The sequence below is a fragment of the Podarcis muralis genome, chromosome 13 (genome assembly GCF_964188315.1).
Source record: "Podarcis muralis chromosome 13, rPodMur119.hap1.1, whole genome shotgun sequence".
Lineage (NCBI taxonomy): Eukaryota > Metazoa > Chordata > Lepidosauria > Squamata > Lacertidae > Podarcis > Podarcis muralis.
Genome location: NC_135667.1, coordinates 7,369,315 through 7,394,697, shown reverse-complemented (window position 1 = coordinate 7,394,697; position 25,383 = coordinate 7,369,315). Strand labels below are relative to the sequence as shown.

The window sequence follows — 25,383 nt, the reverse complement described above, 5'->3', positions numbered from 1 at the left end:
CAGATGTTTTGGACTACAATTCCAATCATCCCTGACCACTGGTCCTGTTAGCAAGGGATCATGGGAGTTGTAGGCCAAAACATCTGGAGGGCCGCAGGTTGGGGATGCCTGCCCTACAGCATCTTGGGAAGTGTAGTTTGTTAAGGGTGCTGAAAGTTGTTAAGAGGAGAGCCCTATATCCCTCACAGAGCTAGTTTTCAAGAGTTCCCTGGGAAAAGGGATTGATTGTTAAAACACTCTTGAGAAGCGTAGCTCTGCGATTATTCTTAGATTTGAACTTGGCTCTTAGCCCTTAATGGGCCAAACACATTGTGCATTTCTATATTAGCATTTCTTTGGGTCAATGAAAAGGAATGGCAAGCAAACTTTCCAGGAATGTGCAGAAATATCTCAGGAGTATTTAGATATTAATTCCCAAAAAAGAAATATAAATCACACTTTAATACAACATACTACTAAAAAGGAGGGGAAATTCCAGCATTTATTTTTTTCCAAAAAAAATCTCTGGTGATTATTTTTAATAACAAAATAGTCATGAACAAATTGTGTGGGGACAAAAATAAAATAAAATAAATGGTTGAAAACTCCCAGCATTTTGAGTCCATTTCCACCCAGAAATGGGGGTTTTTATTGCTAAACGTTAAAAGGAATAACAGATTTAAAACAGCCTACAGGCCCCAGCGATGTATGTTATATTCCCCTCCCAAAGAATGGGTGTTTATTAATAACAGCAAAATAATAATAACAATAAAGTGAAACAATAAACAATATTAAAAACCCGCCCACAAACCCAAATGTATCGTTAAACACAGTTTAATTCCGTTTGGAGACCATTTGAAAACACAAGACCCAGATTTCAGACACGCCCTCCCCCACCCCCAATGGAAAATGGTCTGAATAGGAGAGAGTTTAGATACCTCGTTCCCGGCCTGCAGGATTTGGGGGTTCTGTCTCCCACCCCTATTCTGATTTCCCCACCCTGTTAATGCACTATTTTAAACTTTCTTTTTTCAAAAAAGGCATTTCTATAGAATAATTAAAAAATTACATATTCAACAAACAAACAAAATTAAACGTTTTCCCTAAGAAAGGAGGATAAGGCAGTTTGAGGCAGTTCTCTGGTGCAATAGGAATTTTTCTTCCACTCCCCCCCAGCCCCCCCATTTTTGGAAATTGCTACTTTGCTTTTTTGGGGGTTTTTTAAGAATCCAGAATGGATTGGAAGTGACAACTGTAAACTTCATGCAGTTATAATCAGACATTGGAGTAAACATTTATGCAAAATCATTTGAACCGTGCTGACCACCTCCATCCCATTCTACACCTCCTCCTCCTCTACCTCTACCTCCACCTCCAGACCGACCGCCACAACCACCCTTCCCTTTCCTACTGCTCCCAAACTTGCCCCACTCCCTGTTGCATTCAGGGTACCAATGGCCAACTCCACCTCAGCTGCGCGGGAGACCTCCACTTTCCCAAGGTTTGGCCCTTTAAGATGCTTCCCCACCTCCAAAAGGTATGAGCTGTCATGCCACGCCCCACATTTTAAACCCCGCCCCTTGTCTTCCACCAAGGGCCCTCCCTGTTGGGTCATCTACATAAGCGCTTCTATTGGTCAGCCATGGCTCCTCCCTCCTTTTCAAGCCACGCCCAATGGAATGATAAAGCGAGTTGGAATGCCGTGCTACGTTGCCCCGCCCCAAAATTCTGCAGCTTCCCTATTTCGTCTGCATAGCTCCGCCCACTACGAGGCCGAAACCTGCAACTCCCCTCCCATCACTCCTAATAGAGGGTACCCATGCTTCTGCCCATCATTCATTCCCATGTGACCCTGAAAGAAGGTGGGCGGCATTAACAACAGCGGATACTTGGGAGGGTCGCCGTGATAATTTAACCTCGATCCCACCCATGGGAGATCGCCGGGGGGGGGGGAACCTTGGTGGGCGTTCACAGTGTGCTGTCTTATCCCCCTGCCTTGCAGGTTGGCAGGTCAAAGCGAAGTCTCCTTTTCCCGAGCGGAGGTCAAGGGGTGCACTGCGACGGGGGTCGGGCGGAGACCGAAACCAGCATGGGGGAAGAAGGTCCTCTTTTGCCTCCTCAAGTTACACTCATGGTGAGCATGCTCAGCGCACCCGCTGGGGGTGGAAGGGATATGAAGAGACCGAGAAGGAGGAGAAGTGGGGAGGAGAGGAAAGAGGGAGAACAGGACCAGGGGAAAGGATGCAGCAGGAGAAAATGGAAGTGGAGAAGAGGAGATCAGGACATGGCTTAAGGAAGTAGCACGCAAGGAGCAGTGGCAGAACGAAGGCCAGAAGAGGAGCGCAGGGAGGACAAAATGGCGGCAGGGCAGCACCGGGGAAAGGCAGAGAAGGAAGAGTGTGGCGACTAGGGCAAAAGGGTTCACGAAAGAAGCACCGGAGGAGAAATGGTGGCCAAGGCGAGGGAGACAGGAAGGCCCTTGTGCTCCCAGCCCAGCGAGGGAACTCGCCTTGTCACACCTTGTCCAGCAGGGAACGCTGGCAATACAGCAACCGTTTGGGCGTGCCGTAGCGCTTGAAGATGAACAGGGCGATCCCCAGGGCAAAGATGGTGAGCAGCAGGAGGATGGGCAAGACCACAGCGGCTGCGTTCACCTCCCCTGCTTCCGCATTGTCCACCTCGATGATGATGACCTCCTCGCCGTCTTCCTGGCGGTCGCCGCCCGAGCTGCATCCCATCCAGTCTCGGAGCACAGACTTGGGGTACCCTGGCTCTACCTTCAGCTTCTCGTTGTTGAACTTCCAGTAACGGTCGCCCTTGTAAAAGTAGGTGAAAACTATATAGGGGAGGAATAGGGGGTGGTCAAGAAACAGGGAAGATAATGCGAGTCAATTATAACAGCAAAGGAAAAAATCATCCGAGAGCAACAATGGGATCATTTCCAATAAAATTCGAGATGGTTTTTGTGAAATTCTGAATCCCACTTTTAAATTGTAAACCCATCTGAGGCAGGGATGTAGGAGCTGTCTGGTGGCTACTTCAAAGTTAATTTTCAGTCTCAAGTTGAGGACCTTGCAAAGCACGTTTTATTTCGTGTTCATATTTGGAATTCAAGTGGTATCTGCCTGTGTTTTACAGATTAAGCTTTGGAATCCGAATTCCATTTTCTGCCCCCCATTTTGAGTACATGTGGAGAATTTGGGGCCCAAATGGTCATTTCAGACCTTCCCTTTGGATTTTGACACCAATGTGTCAATTATAAAGGCATGTGTAAATTACAAAGGCAATGCTTTATTTCATCCGAGACTTTTTTTGTGAGAAAAATGGTATTTCACACTGAATAGTTTCATTATTCTGAAAACAAAATGTTTTCTATTTGAATCTTCACTTTCATTTCACGTTAGAAATTTGTAAAAATAACCTTTGGTTCCAGATCAAGTAGTTTTTACGGCTGGATTTCAATTCAAGCTATAATCACTTTTTAAGGCATTTTACATTTCATTGTAGCAAAATGGCTTCCTGATCAGAGTTGGGAAGGGTAAAGCTTCCTTTTAAAAAAATTCACATACTGAAAAATTCATGTTTTAATAAACGATTACCAGCTGCAACCTGCTGAATCATTTTAGGAACACAACATTAACTCCACAATGGCGGTCAACGGTATCGCATCAGCCATCTTTCATGAAGGCTCAAACGATTATTAGTCATTAAAACGGGACGCCTTTTGAATGGCTGAGTGTGCAGGGGGTTGATTTTCACACAGAAGCACCTGGCAGGCATTCTTTGCATAATCTATGCACCTATTTGCAGTGCATTTCTTCAGGAGATTCCTGCGGCTGAGGCCAGGCTACCCTCTGCCAACATCAGGGGACAGGGCAGGCATTGCCCTCACTGCAATGGTGAGGAGACGCAATATTGGACAAGGGCTGGGCCTACTCCTGTTGAAATCCCTCACTGGGTGACCCTTAGGCCAGCCCATGTCTCTCAGCCTCATCTGCCACACAAGGATAGTTGTGAAGGAAAACCGTGCACTCCCTTAATAATAATCAATGAATGCATAACGATGTCCTAGAGTGAAGCAATTCAACTTTTTCTGCATAGCTGCAATATGGTGGCTGCTGATTAAGCTCCCTGCTACAATGACTCCAGCTATTAGGTATCGAATCCTGACCCTATCTGCACACCACCATCCAATTTTATTCGTTCACTCTTTCTTGGTCACAGAATGTTGGCAGCTGCTTCTTACATAAGTCAGTATCAGGTGGGCTGCATCCTTCCTAGCTTTGCGTTAGAAAGTGGAGCATTTTCATCAGCCCCTTTTCTTCCCACCCAATAGCCCCCCCCTCCGCTCCCCCTTTCTCACCCTCATCGCTGCCCATAAAAGCCCCCCGGAGTGACTCAGGGATCCCTTCCCAGACAGAAATGTGCTTGGGGTAGCCGGGCTCGACCGTTCGGCTCTCTTCGTTGAAGCGGTAATATCTGAAGAATGAAAAAGAACGCCGTGTTAAAAAGACTGCAGAGCAGAAAGAGAAAAGTAATTGCTTTCCCTCTTTGTAGCAAAGCCCCCTGACGGGATGAGCAAGAAAGCTGCAGCAGCGGTGATCAAACCTCCCTCTGGTGGCCAGACAATGCCTTAAATTGGAATTCAAGATTGCATGATGTGGCTAAGAGGGCCTTTAGAAAGGGTTAGACCAAGGGTGGAAAACTCCCACCAACCCTTTCAGCAAGCATGGCCAGTGCTCAGAAAGTTGCAATCTAAGAATATCTGAAATATCTCCTGCCTGCAGTTTGGGATCTTTGGTGTCAATGAGCAAGACAGCACTTGAGGATCTGCAGGTAAAACGTCTGCAGTGTGCAGCCCAAGCTAAATTTACTCAGAAGAACATCCCCCACTGCCTTGACTTGGGACTTTTTGCCCTGGGCAGTATTCTGAGGTCCGCAGGGCTACTAACTTGCACACAGCAAACTGGCAACCAAAAGAACTAAACCTTTAGGTTTAATAAGAAACCAGAAACACTTCTACGTTGGCCTATCTCTCAAGGTGATCATGCAAAGCAGAGATTCTGAGGGCAGGTGCAGTGTTCAGCATCCTGTCAATCTCAGTTGCCGTTCTTTTGAAATAAAAGCCAATCTCTTCGCCCTCAAGGATGGGAAGACAGGCTTGGAAATGTGCAGGTGTTGACTGGTGAAATTACAGAACCCAGAAGGGAAGGACCAGGAAGATTCCTAGTTAGCTGGGGGAGCAGAACTTGCTTCTGTGCCCTGATCTTCAGCTCTTTGCCTCCCCGCCTGCAACTCACAGTAGAATATTGTTTGGAAGGGCTATAGCTTGGTGGTACAGCATCTGACTTGCATACAGAAGGGGTTCAATCTCTGGCAACTCCAAGCAGGGCTGCCTGAAACCTTAGAGAGCCGCTGTCAGTCAGTGAAGACAGTACTGAGCAAGATGGGCCCCCAATGGCCTAACTCAGTACTATGTCAACTTCCTATCCTCCTGTGTCCATTTGCTTGCACAAGCAACCTATTCTAGGGCACGGGGTGTGTTGCAAAAAAGCTTCCCAAAAATTATGCATGGAAAACAAAAAGGACAGCGTCACCTGCCAGCTCACAAAAAGGGTCTCACAATGACCACTCGCTTCCCACAGAGACTTGGCTGGCAACCTGCTTCGCTCTGAGAAACTGCAGCAATTTCTCTCCACTCTGCCCAGGGAAGCTGCCATTGCATGGCAACCTTCTCTGCACATGGCCTCCTGGACACAGCAATGAGATTCAGACACTCGTGCACAGAATGCTTCGAAAGACCACGATGGATGGGGTGGGAGCGCTGAGCGAAGGGGCTTGGCTGTGAGACCTCCAACCTCTTCCAACTCTGTTTTGGTCCCAAGGAGCCAGAGCAGATGTACGCAGGCAGAGTTTTGGGCCTAGGCTCGACACAGGTGTCCTGCGGCACAGTGGAGGGCCAATGGAAGCTGACTGAAGTGGGATCCCAAGGCTGCCGCCAGCCTGTCTCGCCTGCCGAGCAGGGAGGTGGAGCCTGAGTGTGAGTCCAGGGACATGAGAGATGGTGAACTGTGCCCAGGCAGGGCAAAGCCACAGGGAATTTTGCAGCAGTCCTGACGTGCAAATTACCCTTCTGACCTGGGTGCAGGGACAAAGGACTCATTGAACCACCCAGTGGTTTCTTCCCCCAAAACAGCCGGCGCTCGTTACCCAAATCCTCCCGCATTTTCATCTGACAAACAAATGACTAGAAGTCTTGAAGCTGAAACGATTTCAACCGTTCGCTGGGTAAGAAGTCTGGTTTGCTGGGTGCGAAATGTGAGCCGCTTTAGTGGGCCACAACAGCTTATCAGTAACTCACTTGTCTCCCCGGAAGAAGTAGGTTTTCCCACTTGGCATCCAGAAAAGAGCGGCATCGATCCGGTCTGTGGGAAGCCCTCTGCCCAGCTCCTTGATGTGCTTTGGGTAGCCGGGTTCCAAGGTGGCCTCGTTGAAGACCCAATGCTTGTCCCCTGAAAGAAGGAAGGCCACCTGATTTCCCAAGATGCACCAGCAGTCTTAACCACGTCTAGCATTCCCTAGCCAGAGGACCAAACTTCCACCCCCATCAAACACCACAAAGAATTATGGGGTGGGGCTTTGACCTGGAGGCCAAATTTAGCCCGGCACAGGTCCCAATTTGGCCTACAAGGCTGTTTTCCCATGGAAGGGACTTTGGCAGGACAGCAGCACAGCCCACCTCAGCAATTAAAAGGTATATAAATCACAGTAATTTTAAAAAAATATATATTTGGGAAAGGTTGAATAATATATTTAGTTATGTAACATATTGGCATCCCACACTGAGGAAGACCTTGCTGCCTTCGGAAGCAAACAGTTCATAACAGTCCACCAACCTTTAAAGAATACGAATTTGCCGTCTTTCCTCTCATAGGCTGTGTTGATTGTTGAGGGGAGACCAACCCAGAACTGGCCGATAGGGAGAGGGTGCCCGTCCATCACTCGGTTGTTCCGGACTCGCCAAAACCATTTGTCCTGGAAAGGAGCGAATTTCCAAACTTGTCAAATGATTTAAAACAGTGTTTAAATTGCCCTGCTTACTCAGATCTGTGGGTCCATGCGTGAGGATATTGATGCTAATGGGTGTTGCAATAATAGCTGGTGCTTGCACGCTTTTGCAATTCCACAGTCAGGCTGGGTTTGGGCTGACGTTGGTTACTAATGAAAGATGATGTTGGGTACTGATTTCTACATTCTGACTATTAAATTAAAAAAACCAAACATTTCCAGCCCCTAAGGTTAAACAGGCAAGCTTGAAATACACAGCAAATATTAAACCTGTGTTTGTGGAGATTCCACTTAGAATGTCAGTAGCTATCAAGGGAATGGGAACCAGAAGCCTACATACACCTTAGTCTGCAACCATGACTAATAGAGGCTTAATAAATTACGCAAAATAAGCAGATTTGCTAAATCTCCGTATTTCATATACAGGTTGCAGAGTTCAGGGTTCCCCCCCCAAAAAAAAAAAATCTTGTCACATAATGATGAATCTATCTCTTTTATGTAGCAAACATAAACCCAGATAATAGCATTTTCAGAGATGGCTTCAAAGCAGGGCTTCCTACAAACTCATAACCTCCCCTCTCTGCTTTGCCCTTCCCACAGCCTAAGGCTCTGATTATGCTCCCCACACTGGACTAACCTTGAAGACAAACATCTCGCCCCTTAGCACAGCGATGGTGTCAAATCTCCCGTCACAGATGTTGGGGCCGTACGATGGGTTCTTGGGCGGCCGGTCTGGGACTCGGGGCTTCATAGTGGTTCGAGGGATAGGCGGAGGTTTACTGGGGTGGCCGATTTCGGTTCCTGGAGACAAGGATGCAAAGGGTTAATAATCTCAAACCTTTGGGCGCAGGGTTAGGCTCAGCTTTGTGTGGGAATAAAACATGCAATGAAAGTTCTAAGAAGTCAGGGTTACAGCGAAGAACTGGGGTGATTTTAGTTTGGCCTGAGATTTCCCCCTTTTTTGAGGAATTATTATTAGCCATAACAACTTAAAATCAAGCCTCCATGTTCAAGGGCACTATTCCGCCAATTACAAAATGGCAGGGGGCAAACAACAGAGATGAATGACTCTGTCGTGCTCTGGAGCATATCCCTATTCCAAAGGAGGCGGCTAGTTATCAGTGTAAAGTTGGAAAATCAGCTCTGAGCAGTGGCGTAGCGTGGGGGGTGCAGGGGGGGCCAGCCGCACTGGGCGCAACATCTGGGGTTAGGGCAAATCCACAGGTTAGGGGGCGCAAATCCACGGGTTAGGGGGCGCAAATCCATGGGTTAGGGGGCGCAAATTACTTGCCTTGCCCCGGGTGCTGACAACCCACGCCACGCCACTGGCTGAGTGGAACTGGAAGCAGAAAGTCTCAAAGTAGGCCAGGAAAAAAATGGCCGCCATTCCCTTGAAGCACTCTCTTAATTGGCCATGCTAAGGGAACAATTGACAGTGGGTTTTGTAGCTACCAGCCACACAGCCCAGCTCTGCTCAGGGATGTGAGAGTGATATAAGCGTAGAAATGGAATCAGGCCAAGGGGTCAGAAGTCACAACGGAAGTTAAGAGGGGTCATACCATACAATTGCTGTATGCCTCGGCGGTCATCTTCCGGCAACTCAAAGTTATCCGTTTCCATCCATTGGTAGAAGGGAGCCATGATGGCGGACGGGTCGTTCGAGTGCTCCAAACCCAGAGCGTGGCCCAGTTCGTGCACCGCAACCAGGAAAATGTCATTTCCTACGAGGAGGGAAGCAACGATTTACCAGCGTTCTTTGCAAATGGTTTGCCAGAGTCAACCATCCCCTCAAGATGAAGGACACTGAATGGTTCAAGGAGTGCAAAAATCTTGGCCAAGGGGAATTCAACACTACTTGGGTCAAGGATAGCTGGACACGGGGCCATTCTTTCACGGATATCGGTTCTAATCGAACAAAGGCTGGGCTCAGGAGAAAATACGGAATTGGATACAGGGGGTTTCCTTCCTAAGAAATCCTTCTGCTTTTGTCTAGAACTCACTTCATTATGAGATTTGGGGAACTAGAAAAAGGAAGTGATGTTCTGGCTGGTCTCGAGCCGATGAGGAGAGATGGGTTCCTTCTTCTCGCCAATTGTTACTCATGGTGACTCATTCCCACCCAAGGGTTCGTCAGTCACGTCTGCCACCATCTACGCTTCTTCTTCCTGACATTTTATCTCCCCCACCCCACCCCAAAGTCCTTCCAGCACCTTAAACTTCCACTCACCGCTAAGGTCATCGCTGCGGGACGTCCAAGGCTCCGCAGCATCGAAGTGAGTGTCGCCACCGATGTGGGGCCCAGGGAAGTAAGCGTGGGCCAAGAAGCCTCCTTCGCCATCGAAGGGGGTGCTGTCGCCGTGGAAGCCTTCGGCGAAGAAGATCATGATGTCGGCCTGCGGCTGGCGGCCCTCTCGCACGTCCGAGTAGGAAACCTCGCGGAAGCGCAGTGGCGTTACAGACTGCCACACGCTGAAGGCGCGTCGGATTGCGGTGAAGGTGGCATGCTCTCCTACCTTGGGTGTGTAGTTCTGGATGCTGGAACGGAAGCAGAAGTTGAAATCCCAAGGGTTTTGGAAAGGCCCGTCCTGATACCTCAACCATCTCAAGCATGTAGACCTCTGAACCTGTGTTGCTTCCACAAAGTGATGGCTTAGACATCCCTCTCAGGATCCCTAGAATCCTCCTAATCAATCATCCCTGTCCACCCAACTTCAGATTTCCTTTTGTCCGGCTAAAATGACCTTCCAAGCTCTCCCTCCTTTCTCAGTCACGCACCCCATTTAGCTGCTTCCCCCTCTTAAGATGGCTCTTCAGGCAGGACAATGGTGCCAAAAGCTTGTTATGACTTCTGCCCTTCCTCTGACAGCCACTTTGGAAAACTTTCAGGGAAAGCACTGAAAAATAGGGTGAGAGAAATCTGCTCCGTTGCCTGGAAACCGGAGAATCTGGATTTGTAGCGCAAAATGTGTTGGCTTATTCGGACCGTCAGATTTCTTACTATCTGAAGTGTTTAGTTTGAGCAAATGATGTTTGCTAGGATACATGTGGGGCACTCAAAAATGAAGCTGCAGAGCAAGAAATTGAGAGTGGGGCTTGAGGAGTCAGACTTTGCCTTCCATGTAGCTCCCAGGTCTTTCTCAAGAGGCCACTACGCTGCCTTTTTACTCATGCTTTTTGCCTCATTGTCTCATCTCCTAAACGTTTCCCCCTTTGAAGTCCCATGTTGATTTCAACATCAGGACGACACAAAATGTGTATAAAAATAACCCCATATTTGCATTTTCTTCTGGTAACAAGTCAGAATTCTGCCCCCCGTAATTCTATATCGCCTGCCTTTCTTCTGACAGATCCATCCCCACAGCTAATTCTCCTTTCCCACAGATCAGCCCTTCGACTCCCTGCCCCATACCGTCTCCTCTGCCAACCTCACCAAAAAGTAAGATCGTAGTGTGACCACTTCAGCCCTTGGATGGCGTAGCGCCTGCGCCGGACATTGGCCTTGATCTCCGCTCCAAATTTATCTGGGACGCCGCAGCGGGGCCTCTTCATAGCCCTAGAAGAAGGAAGACGCATTTAAGGTTCCAGCTCCCCTTGAGAAACACATTTCTATCTCACCAAAGTCTCTGTAGGTCGACCTCCCCATGTTAGCCGTGCAGACAACCTGCCCGGGCTCAGCGACTGTCATGAGGTCCGTCTCTCTTCATGCGCCGCCTCTGAGAGAGGGGGACAATGTGAGAAAAGCTTTTTCAGTGATCACTCCCCGATTGTGGAATTGTGGAAAGCCTGGCACCACCACTGCCAGCTTTCAGTTGCCAGGCTAAGTCATTCCTGTTTACCCTTGGTTCCTTCTTGGAATCATACTACAGTATGATTTCCGGCCTGTCTGTGGTGTTAATCATTTAGTAGGCTGGGGTAGCATGTGTCCTTCGTATAGGGTCAGTATTGTTGGAGGAGCGCTTTCAGCAAAAAAATTATAATTGTATTTTATTGATGCGTTTGCTTTTAAAAGTTCGAAGTGTTTGCATATTTTATGGACTGCTTTGAGACTTACATTTAGAAAGCATGAGATAAACGGTGATGTTGGTGGTTGACAATGCCTTGACATCTCGCCAGCATTTACCGCTGCTTCCGTCGGAATAGTTATTTACATTCTAGCCGTTTTGAAACTAGTGGGGGTTGGTGCGTATCGGGACAGGTAGAGTGGAAGACGTGGGGACACAACAGCAGGTGAAGTCAGAGTCAATGGCAGACAGAGCCAGCTCATTCTAGTTCTGTCTGCCATCCTTCTCCCTGCTTGGTCCTAAAACGGCAACACTGAGACTAAGGGGGAGGAAGCAGACAGGGTACTTCCACCCTTGGGCAGACTGTAGACAGGAAAGCAGAGGTGGGGAGCTGCAAACCGAGGTTGGTGGGGCAGTGTGGTATTTGTATCTATGGGACCGCCTCTCCTGTTATGCCCCGCGGAGGACCTTAAGGTCCACAAATGACAACACTTTGGAGGTCCCGAGCCGCAAGGAGGTTAGATTGGTCTCAACTAGGGCCAGGGCCTTTTCAGTACTGGCCCCGACTTGGTGGGACGCTCTGTCACGAGAGACCAGGGCCCTGCGGGATTTGACATCTTTCCGCAGGGCCTGCAAGGCAGAGCAGTTCCGCCTGGCCTTTGATTTGGACTAAGTCTGACCTTCATGTTTCCCTCCCCTTATGGTTTTGATTTATGGGCTACTACTAAAATGAGGCTGCATTTTAAATTGTATTTTAACCCGTATTTTAATTAACTGTTTTTTCTTTTTCTATTATGTTTTATTGTAATTTGATTGGTGTTAGCCGCCCTGAGCCTGGTTCTGGCCGGGGAGGGTGGGGTATAAATAAAAAAATTAATAATAATACTGTAATAATAATAAGAAGAAGAAGAAGAAGAAGAAGAAGAAGAAGAAGAAGAAGAAGAAGAAGCAGCAGCAGCAGCCAGCCTCTGCCGCTTGAAACTACAGATGGAGAAGGATTCAGGATGATGATGCTGTGATCATATACAATGCCCACTGCTATGAAGACCAAAAGAGAAGCAAGACTCCTGAGGAGGCAAAGCCCTGTCTCTGCTCTCTGACTGCATTGATATTATTTATTATTATTTTTAAATTTGTATACCACCCTTCAACCATAGATCTCAGGGCAGTTCACAACATAGAGGTGGCATCATAGACTGAGGACACTAAGCCAATAGCCGCCAGCCCGTAACTCAGACAGCTGATTCTGGGTCTTATTGAGAGCAGGAGGCAGGCTGACGACAGCTCCATTAGACAGAAGATTGTACGAGGTAACTTTTTGGTGGATTGGGCCCTCATGGATTCATGCGGAGGGGTATCGTTCTGGGCTTCTGCTTCAGGAGCCATAGTGTTGTGGGACAGTAGCACAAAGTTTTGCATGCAAGAATAGGACCTAGGTTTCGAATCCCTACTCAGCTGCCTGGGTGGACCTGAGGCCGATTGCGGTCTCTCGGCGTAACCTGCTTCACAGAGTTGTTGTAAGGAGGAGCTGCTGCCTGAAACAACGGCATATGCACGCCAACTTGTTTCTCCGGCACTGTCGTTTGCCAGGGTGCACACTAAGCCATTCTTTGCCAATTCCCCTCTCCCTTCCTCCACACCCACAATTCTGACTTCCTCTGCCTAGCATAAGAAGCCTTTCTGGGATGCTTTCGGCACTGGGATAAGGAAACCAGTAGCCCCACCACACCAAAGTTGTTGGACTCCAAGCCCCATCATCCCTGATCAACCCTCTCACCCAGCCCTTCCCCGTATCATTACTAAGCCAGAACAGACAAGCAAATAACATGTTTTAAAGGGTTTCTCTTGCCCCGCTCTTCCTTTTTGCAAAGGATCTCCAAACCAGCTTTCCACAGCTCTGGATGCCTTGGACTACAAATCCCATCATCCAGCATGGAGTTCTTACACTGGTTTATCAGCTTTATACAGGCCAAGGGGTGCCAATTTGCTGCCGGTCACCTAGCTCTATATGCCAAACATAGTGGAGATGTGCGAGACTTTTCGCTTTCCCAATATTTGTTGACCAAGGCAGAGAAGACACCAGGCCTGCCACCTTCAGCTTGGCCATAGCTTGCTGGACTGGCAGTGGCAAGGCTGGCGAAAGCGAGACAAGGCCTGTTCCGGGCAGTGCACATCTCTGCTTGTAGGCAGGAGACGTCCATGCCAGGACTCAAGATGGGGCCTGGTTGAGGCTCTGCAGGGGAGGAGAGCAGAGGGCAGTCCTGGCACACCTCACCGGCCGTGGCAAATAAAATTGCTCTTTCGGCTGGAGTTTGCAATTACGTGACAGGCAAGTGCTGGCCCTAGACTAAACTGGGTTGGGGAGAGCTTAGAAAGAGGGAGCTTATAGTTTAGGAACCACTTAACGTGCTTTAAAGGACGATGTTGAAAGGAATATGTAAGAAATGTTTTATAAGAATAAGGGTGAAAAAGCTAGAATAACATTATGTCAAATTTAAACAAAATGATATAAAGGGAAAAATTGGAGACATAATAGTTGAAATGTATAACATAGAATAAGATTTGAAAGAGGGTAAGGCACTGCTGAATATGATTATGTAAAAGGGAACACAGAAAAGGGAGATGTGAGGAAGTCAGGAAGGAGGGTTATGAAAACAATAAGTTAGAAACTGGATTTTTATGTCTTTTTTCTTCTACTTTTTTATGTTTTGTATTGCATTTTTCTGTTTTTATTTGATTGTGATAATGTTTTCTCTTTCTCTTTTTTGTTTTGATTGTGAAGTTTGTTTTACTGTTCAAAATTTCAATAAATATCTTTTAAAAATAAAAATAAAATAAAGGACGATGTTGCACATTGCAGTTGGCAACTACGCACTGCCACCATGAAAGATGAGCCCCCATCTCACAGAGAGAGAGTTCACAGTCAAAGTGGGGGGCAGCAGTGCATACGTTTCCCCCCCGCTGCAAAAATTGTAGATCCAGCACTAGAAGACCCACCCGGAAGCTGCTTCTGAGTCCTGTTTAAAATTCTCCTCCTCCTCTGTTCTTTGTACCCTCGCCAAGCTCTTGTGGTGTGGAGTTCCACTGGTCAGCCCTAACTCCACCAGACACTGCTTGCTCTGTATGCAATACGAGGGCCACCCCTGGGACAGGATGCCGCTCAGCCGTTCTGCCTGCTTGCCAGCGCTGGGAACTGGAAGCCAGCCACCCAGCCACAACCACAGTCCCAGCATTTCTCTCGGTTACATCATGGCCCTTTTAGGTGGTTTCATAATATCGTGTTCCCACCACCAGCGTTTTGAGAAATGCCATGCGGCATTTTGGAAAAACTGCCCGTAGGCCTTCAAATCTCAGAAGTCTGGATAGGAGAAGTTTTCTGAATGCAGGAAGCACCTCGCAAGGGACAAATCTCAGCTCCTGGACTGGTGGTCTTGCCTGTCCTGAGTTCGAGATTTATCATCTACGAGGTGGCTCCTTGAATTCAGTAGAGCTTTATCACGGCTGGGTCTCACCAAGCGTGTACCCTGAATGAGAAAGGCCCTCACAGTTCTCAATTCTCCTCTTTACCCAACTTAGGCCGGCAGGCAACCAAGGGACACAGTTGCCGACCACACGCTCATTTCAAAATGGCTGAAGCAGGTCACTGAATGTCGCCATGATAGGACCTGTGAGAAATATACCCCATTTGCTTGATTGATGCTTGGTTTCAGTACTTAAGGAGACAATTCCCCTCTGATACTGTTTCCCAGTAAAGCAAAACAGCTTTGTTTAAGTACCCCCACCCCATGACTAAAAGACCCCACGTACCAAAAGCACTGAAGTTGCCACAGCACCTCAGTGAACCATGTAAATACAATCTAATTTTTTGGACTGCATGGTTTGCAACAATTATTATTACTACTTACTGCTACACCTTAAAACTGGGGTCCCAAATAGTTTGTGGTCCCAAATGGTTTGGGGCCTGGGGCACATTTGGAACCCCAAAAACTGTTGTAGGGGAGCCTCAAAAGCACACATTTCCCATAAGAAAAACTGGCAATGCTCAGAAACCCCTCGACAAAGAAAGCAAAACAGCTCAAAATGAACGAAAACACAGACAAAAAAAAAGCAGGCAACAGCCTTCTCTAGAAACATGCAACTCTCCCAGCCAAACAAACCCCCACACCACCCAAAAAAAAGTTTTAAAAATAAATTATTGGGAGGGAGAAGGGCGTTATTGCCTTCAAAAGGGCATGGGTCTAAAATAGATTTTTTAAAAGGGGTCTTCTCTTGTGGGTAGGGGTGAAGCGAAGTTCTCAAGGCTTTTATCGGTGAAAAGAGAGAAGAGTTGCCACTGGATTTTGAAAGGGAGAATTTGTCACACCAAGGGCCATGGTGGCAGAGCCTGAGCATCGCAACATAGGCGTCTGCAAGGCCCCCTGCCTGACACCCTGGAGAGCTGCTGCCAGCCAGTGTAGGCAATGCTGAACTGGGTGGACCCAGGAAGGAAGTGAGCGGCGGCAGCAGGAGGAAGGAACTCACTTCATGGTCTCGGAGTCCGCCGTGCCCGTCACCTGAAGGCCGTAGAACCGCTGCATGGCCGAAATGGCGGCCGTGAGCGACTGCGGGGAGCGCTGAGTGTGCGTCCGAAGGTCTCCGGGGGGCAGGTAGCCATACTGCTGCAGCCAGGCCTGGGGGGAGAAGGAGAAGGGTGTGAGAAGCACAGACGGCAGGAAGGACACAAGCAGTGGTCGAAATTCCCCAGGCACGTTTTGCTTATTTATTGCATTTATATCCCAAATTTTTCTCCAAGGAGTACATGGTTGACGCCCCCCCCCCTCAGTTAATCCTGACAACAACCCTGTGAGGTAGGTTAAGGGGCTGAGACTGGCCCAGTGAACTTCATGGCCGAGTGGGGATTTGAACCCAGATCTCCCAGGTCCTAGTCTGACACTCTTAATGGCTCCAGCTCACTGGCTTCCTGGAGCCCTTCTGCAATGGGGCAGCTCTATAAATTAAGTAGGTAAATAAAATATGGAGAAAGGCAAATGTCACTTAGAAAAGGATCTGAATTCTTTTCTTTGAAGCTTGAACCTGTTTTATTCTGGGTTGTTTTGTTCGACGTTTCAATGAGCTGGAAACCAATTTTTGAGATTGTTTCTTTAAAATATAAAGCAGTATAGAAATGTAAAGAATAATAATCACAACGACGACAACAATAAATTCTACCGCAAAAAAAGGCACCTAGACATTGCATTGCGGTGACCAGGTTTAAGGTGCCATTTGGCAATTAGCTTATATATCTCGAGTTTGGTCACAAGCGCACTTGTGAAGCCGGAATCACTGCAAAGGGTGCACAACCCAAAAAATGCAGAATGGAAGACTGAGCCATGGCAAATTGTTTCAGGATTTTTTCTTTCCTCCGTCCATTTCTACCTATAGGCTTCATTCTCACTAAGATGGTCAGACCTGTGTCTGGACTGTGCCACCTCAATCTGCCGGGGGCGGCTCACCCGATTTAAAACAAAAGCCCTTCAGGCAGAAGATGAGCACAGCAAAGAATATTAGAGCAGCCGCCTCTCTGATGTGCTAATATTTTATGCATGGGGGTTATTTTCATATGGACAAGAGTTTGGGCCTACGTGCCACCCCTTCGACCATCTGAAGTGGTACAGCCCAGTCTTGGCTCACCGCTTTGGTGAGAGCTCGGCCACAGAATCATAGGGTTCGAAGGAACCAGACACAGATAGAGGCCAACCCCTGGCCTCAGAACAAGGTTTTCCACAAATCCCAGCCCTTCTCCTGCTAGCTCTGCTCGCCGCATGCAGGCACGCTCTGGATAGCTCAAGACAAACAAAATAGCTGGCTGCCAGGAAGATCAAACAAACTGGGTTGGGGAGCCTGTGGCCTTCAAGACCTTTGCAGGACTACATCTCCCATCATCCTTAGCCATTGGCCACACTGGATGGGGTTGATGGGAGTTGGAGTGCAGCAATGTCCAGAGGGTCAAAAAAGTTCAGGACCCTCCATAGATTACGAATCCATTTACAAAGGACTTGGAGAATGGGGCACGGGGCTCCCCACTATTGTTATTCTGTGCTTCTTCTATCCCAGTGGTAGGGAAGATTTGGCCCCTTCAGATGTTGCCGGACTACAACTCCCATCACCCCTGCCCACTGGTCATGCTCATTGGGGATGATGGGAATTGTAGTCTATCAACACCCAGAGGGCCACATGTCCCCCGCCCTTGATCTATGTCCATATACTGTCAGCTCTGCCATACTATCCATGGCAAAGACTCACTGCCCAATAATTGCTGGTATCAATCCCACTCAGTGCTTCCATCTTTCAGCATATTCCCGTCTATCTATCCTTCCCACACTCCTCCCTACATATCAATCCATTTGTGTGTTCTCTGTTGCCTGCTTTGAGGTAGGACATCTTTTATAAAGGACACCCCTCAACTATCAGCCTTTCCCTCCACATACGCCTATCCACCTATATAATCACGTTGCGGTTTCGTTTTTACAATCCAGCGGTATATCAAATTTATGAAATAAACGAAGTTCACAGTGCAATCCTTCTGTTTCCATATATAGTCTATCATGGGGTCTGAGGACCTGTTTAGTCCTTTGGATGCCGTCGGACTCCAACTCCCATCAGCATGGTGAATAGCCAGGGATGATGGGAGCTGTAGTCCAACAACACCTGACTGGCCCCAGCATCCTCAGTTCTGATCTATTGACTCCATCTTTCTTTCCTTTCTCTGTCCATCCACTTTTCCTCCCCAATCGCTGCCCATCCACCGACTCATTCCCATACATTCAACTCATCTTTCTGTCCGTCTGCCAATCTGTTAAAAGTATGCTGTGAGCCCAAAGCACCTTCTGATTCAGGAGCTGACACATTGTGCCTCTGCGTGATCGCCTTGCCCTCCTTCCCATCGTTCTCCACTGGATGAAAGGCAATAGCGACGAACAGGGCATGATAAATTCATCCCATTGCTCCCAATACAAAGAACCACCTGATCTCAAGTGGAGTCATACCCAGAACAGTGACTCATACAAAGGCACAACAGGGGAGGAATATTAAATATATTTTGCAAATTAAAGGAGTACACTTTGGGGAGCCGTGTAAGAGGGTTGGAAGTTTGGGAAGCCCTGAAATACTCCCAAAATAACACATTCTCCTTATTCTGCCTGTCCGTCTGGACCAGCTTCAGCTCAGTCAGTACAGCAGGAGACTCTTAATCTCAGGGTCGGGGGTCCAAGCCCCACACTGGACAAAAGATTCCTGCATTGAAGGGGGTTGGACCTTGGGGTCCCTTCCAACTCCACAATTCTGTGATGACTGTGGCTGGTGCTAAGGGGGACTTACCCCACACCCTGCCCCCTGCCCAGTTCAGTCAGGGGAACATCAAATGCAACCTTAAGTTCCACGAATTTCAGTGGGATTTATTAAGTGCTTCCTTCACTTATCAGTTGCTTTGTGTGTCAGCTCCTGCCAGGCACACAGGCCTTGTGGCTGTCTCCATTCCTCCCCCCTCACCGCCCCACTGCTCCCCTTCCATTGATCTTTTACAGTGAATCACTCTGTCTGCAGCCATTTTCAGGCATGGTGACCCTTGGTAAAGCAGGCTGGGCAAGGCTCTCCTCAGATCTAAGACGCCTGCGATCAGATCTTCAGATGCTGGTCTCTGCAACGCTTTTGGGGAGCTGCTCTTGTGGCGAGACTGGAATTGAGCAGCATGAAAAGAACAGAGCAGGAAGAAGAAGAAGGGGAAGGGGGGTCATCTCTACAAGGAACTGTGGTTCAGGAGTGACACTTATTATAGATCATCTCCTTGCGTAACATCAGGTGATTCAAAAGGGATGTTGCTCAGAGGGAGAAACCCAGGAAACAAGCAGCAAATGAATTATGGTGGGGAAGACAAGAGAGAAGAGCTGGGGAAAGGAGAAGAGTTAACCCTTTGTGATGCGATAGGTTTTGCAAGGGCGATTCTCCCACCCCCTCAAAACGCAACTGCATGGCTGGATCATTTAACAGGGCCTCCTAGCCTGTCAATCCGTTTCCTGACAGCAGCCAACCCCAAAAGAACGTCCTGAGACATAAGCATGGCAGGTCTTTCCTGATATCTATCCCTGGTGCCTGTTCTTTACCCAGAGGTAGACTGCCTCTGCACATGGAAGTGTCATTTAGCTACAGAGAGAAATGTTTCTCCCTCTCTCAGAAGACCAGAACTCAGGGGCACCCTGTGAAAAATCGGTTGAGAGGGCAGACAGTGCAACTTGCAAAGGTATGGCAATGGCCAGGTTGGCTTGGAGGGCATTAGAGGGGCAATCACCCACAATCCCAGAAGGAAAGAGAGGTCTGTCTGTGATTATTGGCCTTGACAAATGAAATACTGTAGAACCTCCAGGCTTAGGAGCAGTCTACCTCTCTCAATGCCAGTTGCTGGAAGGTCACAAATACAGGAGAGGGCTATTCTTGTTTACACACACTGCTTGCGAGTTTCCTGGCCACCCCTAGAAAGAGGATGCTGGATGACATCAACTCTTGGCCTGATCCAGCAGGGCTCTTCTTCTATTCTGGTGTTCTTATCATGGCTGGTAGCCACTGGCAGCCCTGTCCTTGGAACACCCTAATTTTGGCTTTTCATACAGTGGATGATACAACACAGCTGCTGCCCCTCTGTCTGCAAGTTTTATTTTTAATAGCTGTCAAACAATCCAAGAGGGGTGTTTTTTTTTAGCTGATTAATCACCTACCTTTTAACCAATTCATCAGCTGATTAAAGCCCACTGGGGAGAGTTATTAGGTTGTTGTTTTTATTTTGATTATATATTTTGATCTTGTTCTGTGAAACGCCCTGAGACCTCCTGGCATAAGGAGGTATAAAAATTCAATACATAATAGCAACACACTGACCCGGCTTAGCCATGGTTTAGTGCGAATGCACAAACATGCAGGTTTCCTGCATAGCAGATTATGACCACTTCTCTTCCTGCACTGCTGTTTGCTAAGCCATGGTTTGGCTTAGTATGCTGTCTGAACACGGCCTTTTGAGCTGCAACCAAGGTTTGTTCTATGGTTTTACCATTCATGGTTTGTCCGGAGTATGATAAACCACAAGTCTGGGATCAGACATAACACTGTGCCAAACCATAGCTTCACTCACAACAGCAGCAGCTGGGCCAGAGAAGGAACAAAACAGCCACAACCTAGGAATCTGTTTGCTCTTTCCCACTTAAACCACGGTTTGGGGCTTAGTGCTTTGGGTACACCGAGCCAGTGAGATGTACTTTGAAGTAAACACACACACGACTGCACTGTTAAGTTTTAAGAAACTTAGCAACTTAGGTTGGTTTAACAGCTGTGGCCTTTCTTGAATAGCAGTAGCCTGACCACCCTGACCTCTAGCACCCTCCAGCTTGGACTACTATAATGTGCTACGCATGGGGCTGCCCTTGAATACAGTTCAGAACCTTCACTTAATACAGAATTCACCTGCTAGCAATCTACCTGGTTTATCTAGAGACACATACGACATCAACTCTGAAGGAACTACGCTGGCTCCCTATTCACCAGATATGATAAGCCATCTTCAAATAGCTCAAATGCTGTCACCTGGAAGAGGGGACAGGCTTGTTTTCTCCTGCTCTGGAGGGTAGGATTCGAACCAATGACTTGAAATTACAAGAAAGGAGATTCCGGCTCAACATCAGGAAGAACTTTCTGGCCATAAGAGCTGTTTGGCAATGGTGCGGTCTCCCTCGGGAGGTTGCAGACTCTCCTTCCTTAGAGGTTTTCAAGCAGAGGTTGGATGGCCATCTGTCATGGATGCTTTAGATGAGATTCCTGCATTGCAGGGGGTTGGAATGGATGACCCTCGGGGTCCCTCCCAACTCTACAATTCTATGATTCTACCACAGAGACCAGTTCAAGACAATGCTGCCCTAAATCAACCTTCACCAACATAGTGCTTGCACTCTCCTGGTTCTGCACTCTCCATCACCCTTTAGCCCCAGCCAGCATGACGGTGGGAACTGTACTCCAAAACACTTGGGAGGACACAAAGTTAGCGACGCCTGCTGTATAAGAGCCTGGGGTTCAAATATCTGCAGGAGTGCCTCCTCTTGTGCCAAGCTGCTTGAGCTCTTAACATCACCAGAGGAGATCCTTTTCCACGCTCCACAAAAGAAGAATACTATGCATGCACAATCTTATATGTGCTTACTCAGAAGTAAGGTAGTATAGTGGTTAGAGCGTTGGACTAGGGCCTGGGAGACCAAGGTTCAAATCCCCTCTCAGTCTTGGAGCTCGCTGGGTGACCTTGGGCCAGTCACTGTCTCTTAGCCTAAAGTACCGCCTAGGGTAAGATGAGGAAGGGGGGAAACCATGCTACCTTGAGGAAAGGTGTGATATAAATCTAATAAATAATCAAAACAAGTATTTGATGGGGCTCGCTCCTAGTAAGTGTGCTTAGACTTGCAGCCTAAACCTTTTCCTGATATATTTGGCCTTACTTATGAGAGTTAAGTCAAGCAAGTGGGCACAGGGAAATGGGGACTTTAGGGTCAAAGTGAGCAGCAATGTATACATTTCAGACTCTATACATAAAGGCCTTGTGTGCGTGTTTTTTTCCAGAAACACACCCCCTTAAGGCAAAGATTTAAAAAAAGAACTTGGAGCAGGCCCAGGTGATGATGTCAAGGAGCCTGACAAATTTCGACACCCTCGGGCGTTGCCAATTATTTTCTTGCCTTCCTATCCGTCCATGACGCTCCCCCCCCCCCAATTTCCCTTGCTCTACTCGCCAACGTTTGGGTATAAAAAAAGACCCCGTGCCCCCGCTTTTTTCCGCTTGCTCTCCCTTCGCACTCCCTCTTGCCTCCCTTCCCTCGCTTCGGGATGGAGCGGTCACCGTGTCTCATCCCTGAAGTCTCAAAAATATCCCTTGGAAAAGAAAGAGACACAAACAACCCACAGCCCACGCAGCCTTTGGGTACAGTAACCGTCCTGCCCTCCTCCTTCGTTTCATCCTAGGCCAGAGCCTTCCTTAGAGTGAATTCCCCAGCCGTCCCCGGGCCTTCGCTCTTGTCCGAGCAAACTTGCAAACTTCCTCGAGGGTTCAGACAAGGCCCTCTTTTGTCTCGTCCCTCCCCACATCCTCATTCCTGGCATTCAGACCCCAGTGGCTTAAGGTCACAGCCGCCAAACCCCTTTCAGAGCTGGTACCGCCACTTCCCTGAACTGTTCTTTCCTCTGCCTTCCTATGCTGGGTCCATTTCCTTTTCTTCTTGTTATTATTTTTTTTCCAATTGTAAAATTGGCTGAGAACACCCACATGAAAAGCTGCCCTTTTCCTGCCTGAGTTCTTTCCCCATATTCCTCTCTCCTTCTCTCTCTCTCTCTCTTTGAATTCATTTTTTCTTCCAAACTTATCACAAAAATTAGGTTACAAGGTAAAAAACATCCTTCCAGTTGCATCTTCTGCCAGTGGATGTCCACCACCATCATTCTAGCCCTCATTGATCCCCAAGTCCTTCAGAGCTCTTTCTTCCAAACCAGCCATCAAGGCCACAGACGTCTTTGTTCCTCTGAGGACATTTCAGGACTTGATTCGGGTTCTTCCCCCATAACATAAAATATTCCCAGCTACCACAAAAAATGTGTGTGTGTGTTTTAGCAGCAAAAGTTGCTTGGATCGGCAATAAAAGCAAGGAACAAAAAGAAGAAGAGAAAGAAAGGAACTGTAACAATAACAGACACGCCGTCAAAAGCCAAGGAAAAGTTGGAAGGAGACCAAGGTGGTTTGTTTGGGGGTTTTTTTCCCCTTCAAGGATTGCGTAACTGAGAGCAGTGTGATCAAGAAAGAGGGAAGGAAGATGGAAGAATGATGGATGGGGAGCCTGAGATATGTATGGCTAAATGGAGAAATATGGATGAGAGATGCTCAATGGGTGACAGAGAGATGGCAGACTAAGAAGTAGATAAGATTAGATGATTGATGGGCAGGTGGAAGCTTTTTTTAAAGGGAGTTGAAAGTGGTTTGAGACAGACTTCACTCTCTCTGGTGTATACACATAATTCTTTTGTCTGGCTGAGTGAGGCAAAAAAAAGAATGAAAAGGGATGATGAGTGTGACCACCACAAGTAACAATCCCTCTTTCAAACTCCCTTCAAAACAGTGGATGGAGAGAGAGATATAAGCGGACAAGCAGACGGATAGATATGGGAAGATAGGGAGGGAGTCTGAGAACAAAGTGGGCACAGGAAAAGGGTCACAATGAAAGAGGGAATTATCTGCTTGTTGAGAATGGTGAAGGCTCAGAAGCAAGGAATGAATTGTGACTTAACATTACTTGATTTATAAAGGAGCAGGGAGCCAGTTCAAATAACAGAAAGGAAGGAAGAGATTACATGACAATCTGATGGACTGTTGCAAGCTGCCTCGAGGGTGTCTGGGTGGAAATGGTGGTGTGTGAACCCAGTACATAAATGCAAATAAATAAAACTTTAAAAGTACATAAACAAAGGGGTAGGGAAGGGAAGGGAGCAGGCAAGCTGGATTTCCATCCACTTTAGGGGAGTTTAAGCTGCAATATTTCTCCAAAAGGGAAGAGAAAAGGCCTTAAAACGAAGGGATTTTGGTAGACATCAATATTGGGGGGGGGGGGGCGCAGAAGGCATGAAAGTGTTTAAGCTGACGGGCAAAATCAAGGAAGAAAGGGAGCTTGCATCAAAGGGACAGCCATCCAAAACTGGAACACGAAAGCGCAGAGAAGTGAGGGAATGGGGAAGGTTGGCAAAAGAACGAATGGAACAGAAAATGCCTTGGCATAGAAAACACCATCTCTCAGTCCAGCTGCAGAACACATCCAAGAAAAGAGGGGGGGGGTGAACACAAAGGATGGTAAAAGAAAAAGCAAGGGAGGAGTAGATGGAAAGAACAGCTGGAGAAGGAATGTGAATAAAAGAATAGGAGCAAAGGTGATGGGAAGTTTGGCAGAAGGGAGATACAGGAAGGAAAATTCAGAACGTGCCTGACTCGTGAAGGGGCGTCTCAAGAAGAAGAAGAAAAGGGGGAAAGATCAGGAGTGATTGGGAAAGGCCATACTGACCACCAGGGAAGGGTGGATGTCAGAAGCTTCCTAAAGGAGGAGTGCTGGGGAAGGCAGAACACATACAAAGGAATTTGCAAAAAGGAAGGCAGAAATATTAAACTGCAAACAGCAATCAAGCAAAGTGGGGGGAATCAATATATAAGCCCAGTCAATGGGAAGAGGTGAAGGCTCTGTCACTGGAGAGATGGACGAATCCTGTTTAGGTAGAGGGGAGCCACTTGGCTGATAAATAAGTAGAGAATAATGTGTGCCAAGCTGAAAGCGAGTGAGTGTGGTAGAGGCCGAGGGAAAGAGAGAGCAAAGGAGAGAGAGGGAATAGAGCCATCTCTGCAGCAGACAAGTGGAGACAAGAACATCGAAGAATGGAGCATTTAAGAGAACTTAGCAGGAGGGGAAGGCGCAGAAGGAAGGAATGAGGAACCTGGGCTGGCAGAGGAGTACAGAATGCAAACGAGAGAGAGAGAGAGAGAGAGAGAGAGAGAGAGAGAGAGAGAGAGAGAGAGAGAGGTGAGAGAAGAGTGAAACAAGGGGAAAGGCTACTGCGGGAGCAAGAGAATGAGAGAGCGAGGCAGAGGGCAGGAAGAAGGGAGTGGGAAAGCCAGCAAGTGAAGGGGTGGAAATAATGGGGAGATCTTCTCCAATAGGTCTCATTGATAGCAAAATAATAATAATAATAATAATAATAATAATAATAATAATAATAATAATAATGGTTCCCCGGAACAAAAGCGCACCAAGCGGGAACGTGGAGGAATGAACTGTCCGGTAAGGAAAAGAAAAGGAGGGGAAAAACGTAAGCGGGGAGGAAAGCAGAGAGCAAAGGAGTGGGGAAGGAAGGCGGGTGGAGGGATGCAAGGGAAGGAACGGAGAAGCAGGTCGGGCAAAGCAAAGCCTGGGGGATTAAGAGAAAAAGAGGAGGGAGGCACGGAGGAAAGCTGGCCAGGGGGAGCTGGCATTACCTCCCTCGGTTTTGCAGGGCACTCACCTCGGGGCTGAAGCGGGAGGTGGAGGATCCGCGGGGCAGGAGGGCGCTCAAGGCCACGGCGAGGGGCAGCAGCCGGAGGAGGGCGAGCCACGGACACATGTTGCTTCTCCCCCCGAGTGTGGCGCTCTGTGGCGATCCTACTCACCCGAAAGCCTTTTTTTTTTCCCCTCTCCCTTTCTCCCGTCGTGCAAAAAAGAAAAAAGTTGCTGGTGTCGAGTTTCTCTGCCCCTCCCTCCCTCTCTCT

The 25,383-nt window shown here is 47.9% G+C and overlaps 1 protein-coding gene across 1 annotated transcript; it reads right to left on the bottom strand.

Annotated features, from left to right (window-relative positions):
• Positions 1-453: 453 nt before the first annotated feature.
• MMP14 (matrix metallopeptidase 14) lies at positions 454-25,383 on the bottom strand. Its single transcript, XM_028702065.2, has 10 exons — positions 25,140-25,383; positions 15,570-15,718; positions 10,478-10,600; positions 9,275-9,582; positions 8,607-8,768; positions 7,685-7,848; positions 6,876-7,014; positions 6,341-6,491; positions 4,343-4,458; positions 454-2,815 (listed from the first exon to the last, which is right to left on the bottom strand). Exons 1-10 carry the CDS (start codon positions 25,236-25,238, stop codon positions 2,493-2,495), a joined length of 1,734 nt encoding a protein of 577 aa, XP_028557898.1. The 5' UTR covers positions 25,239-25,383; the 3' UTR covers positions 454-2,492.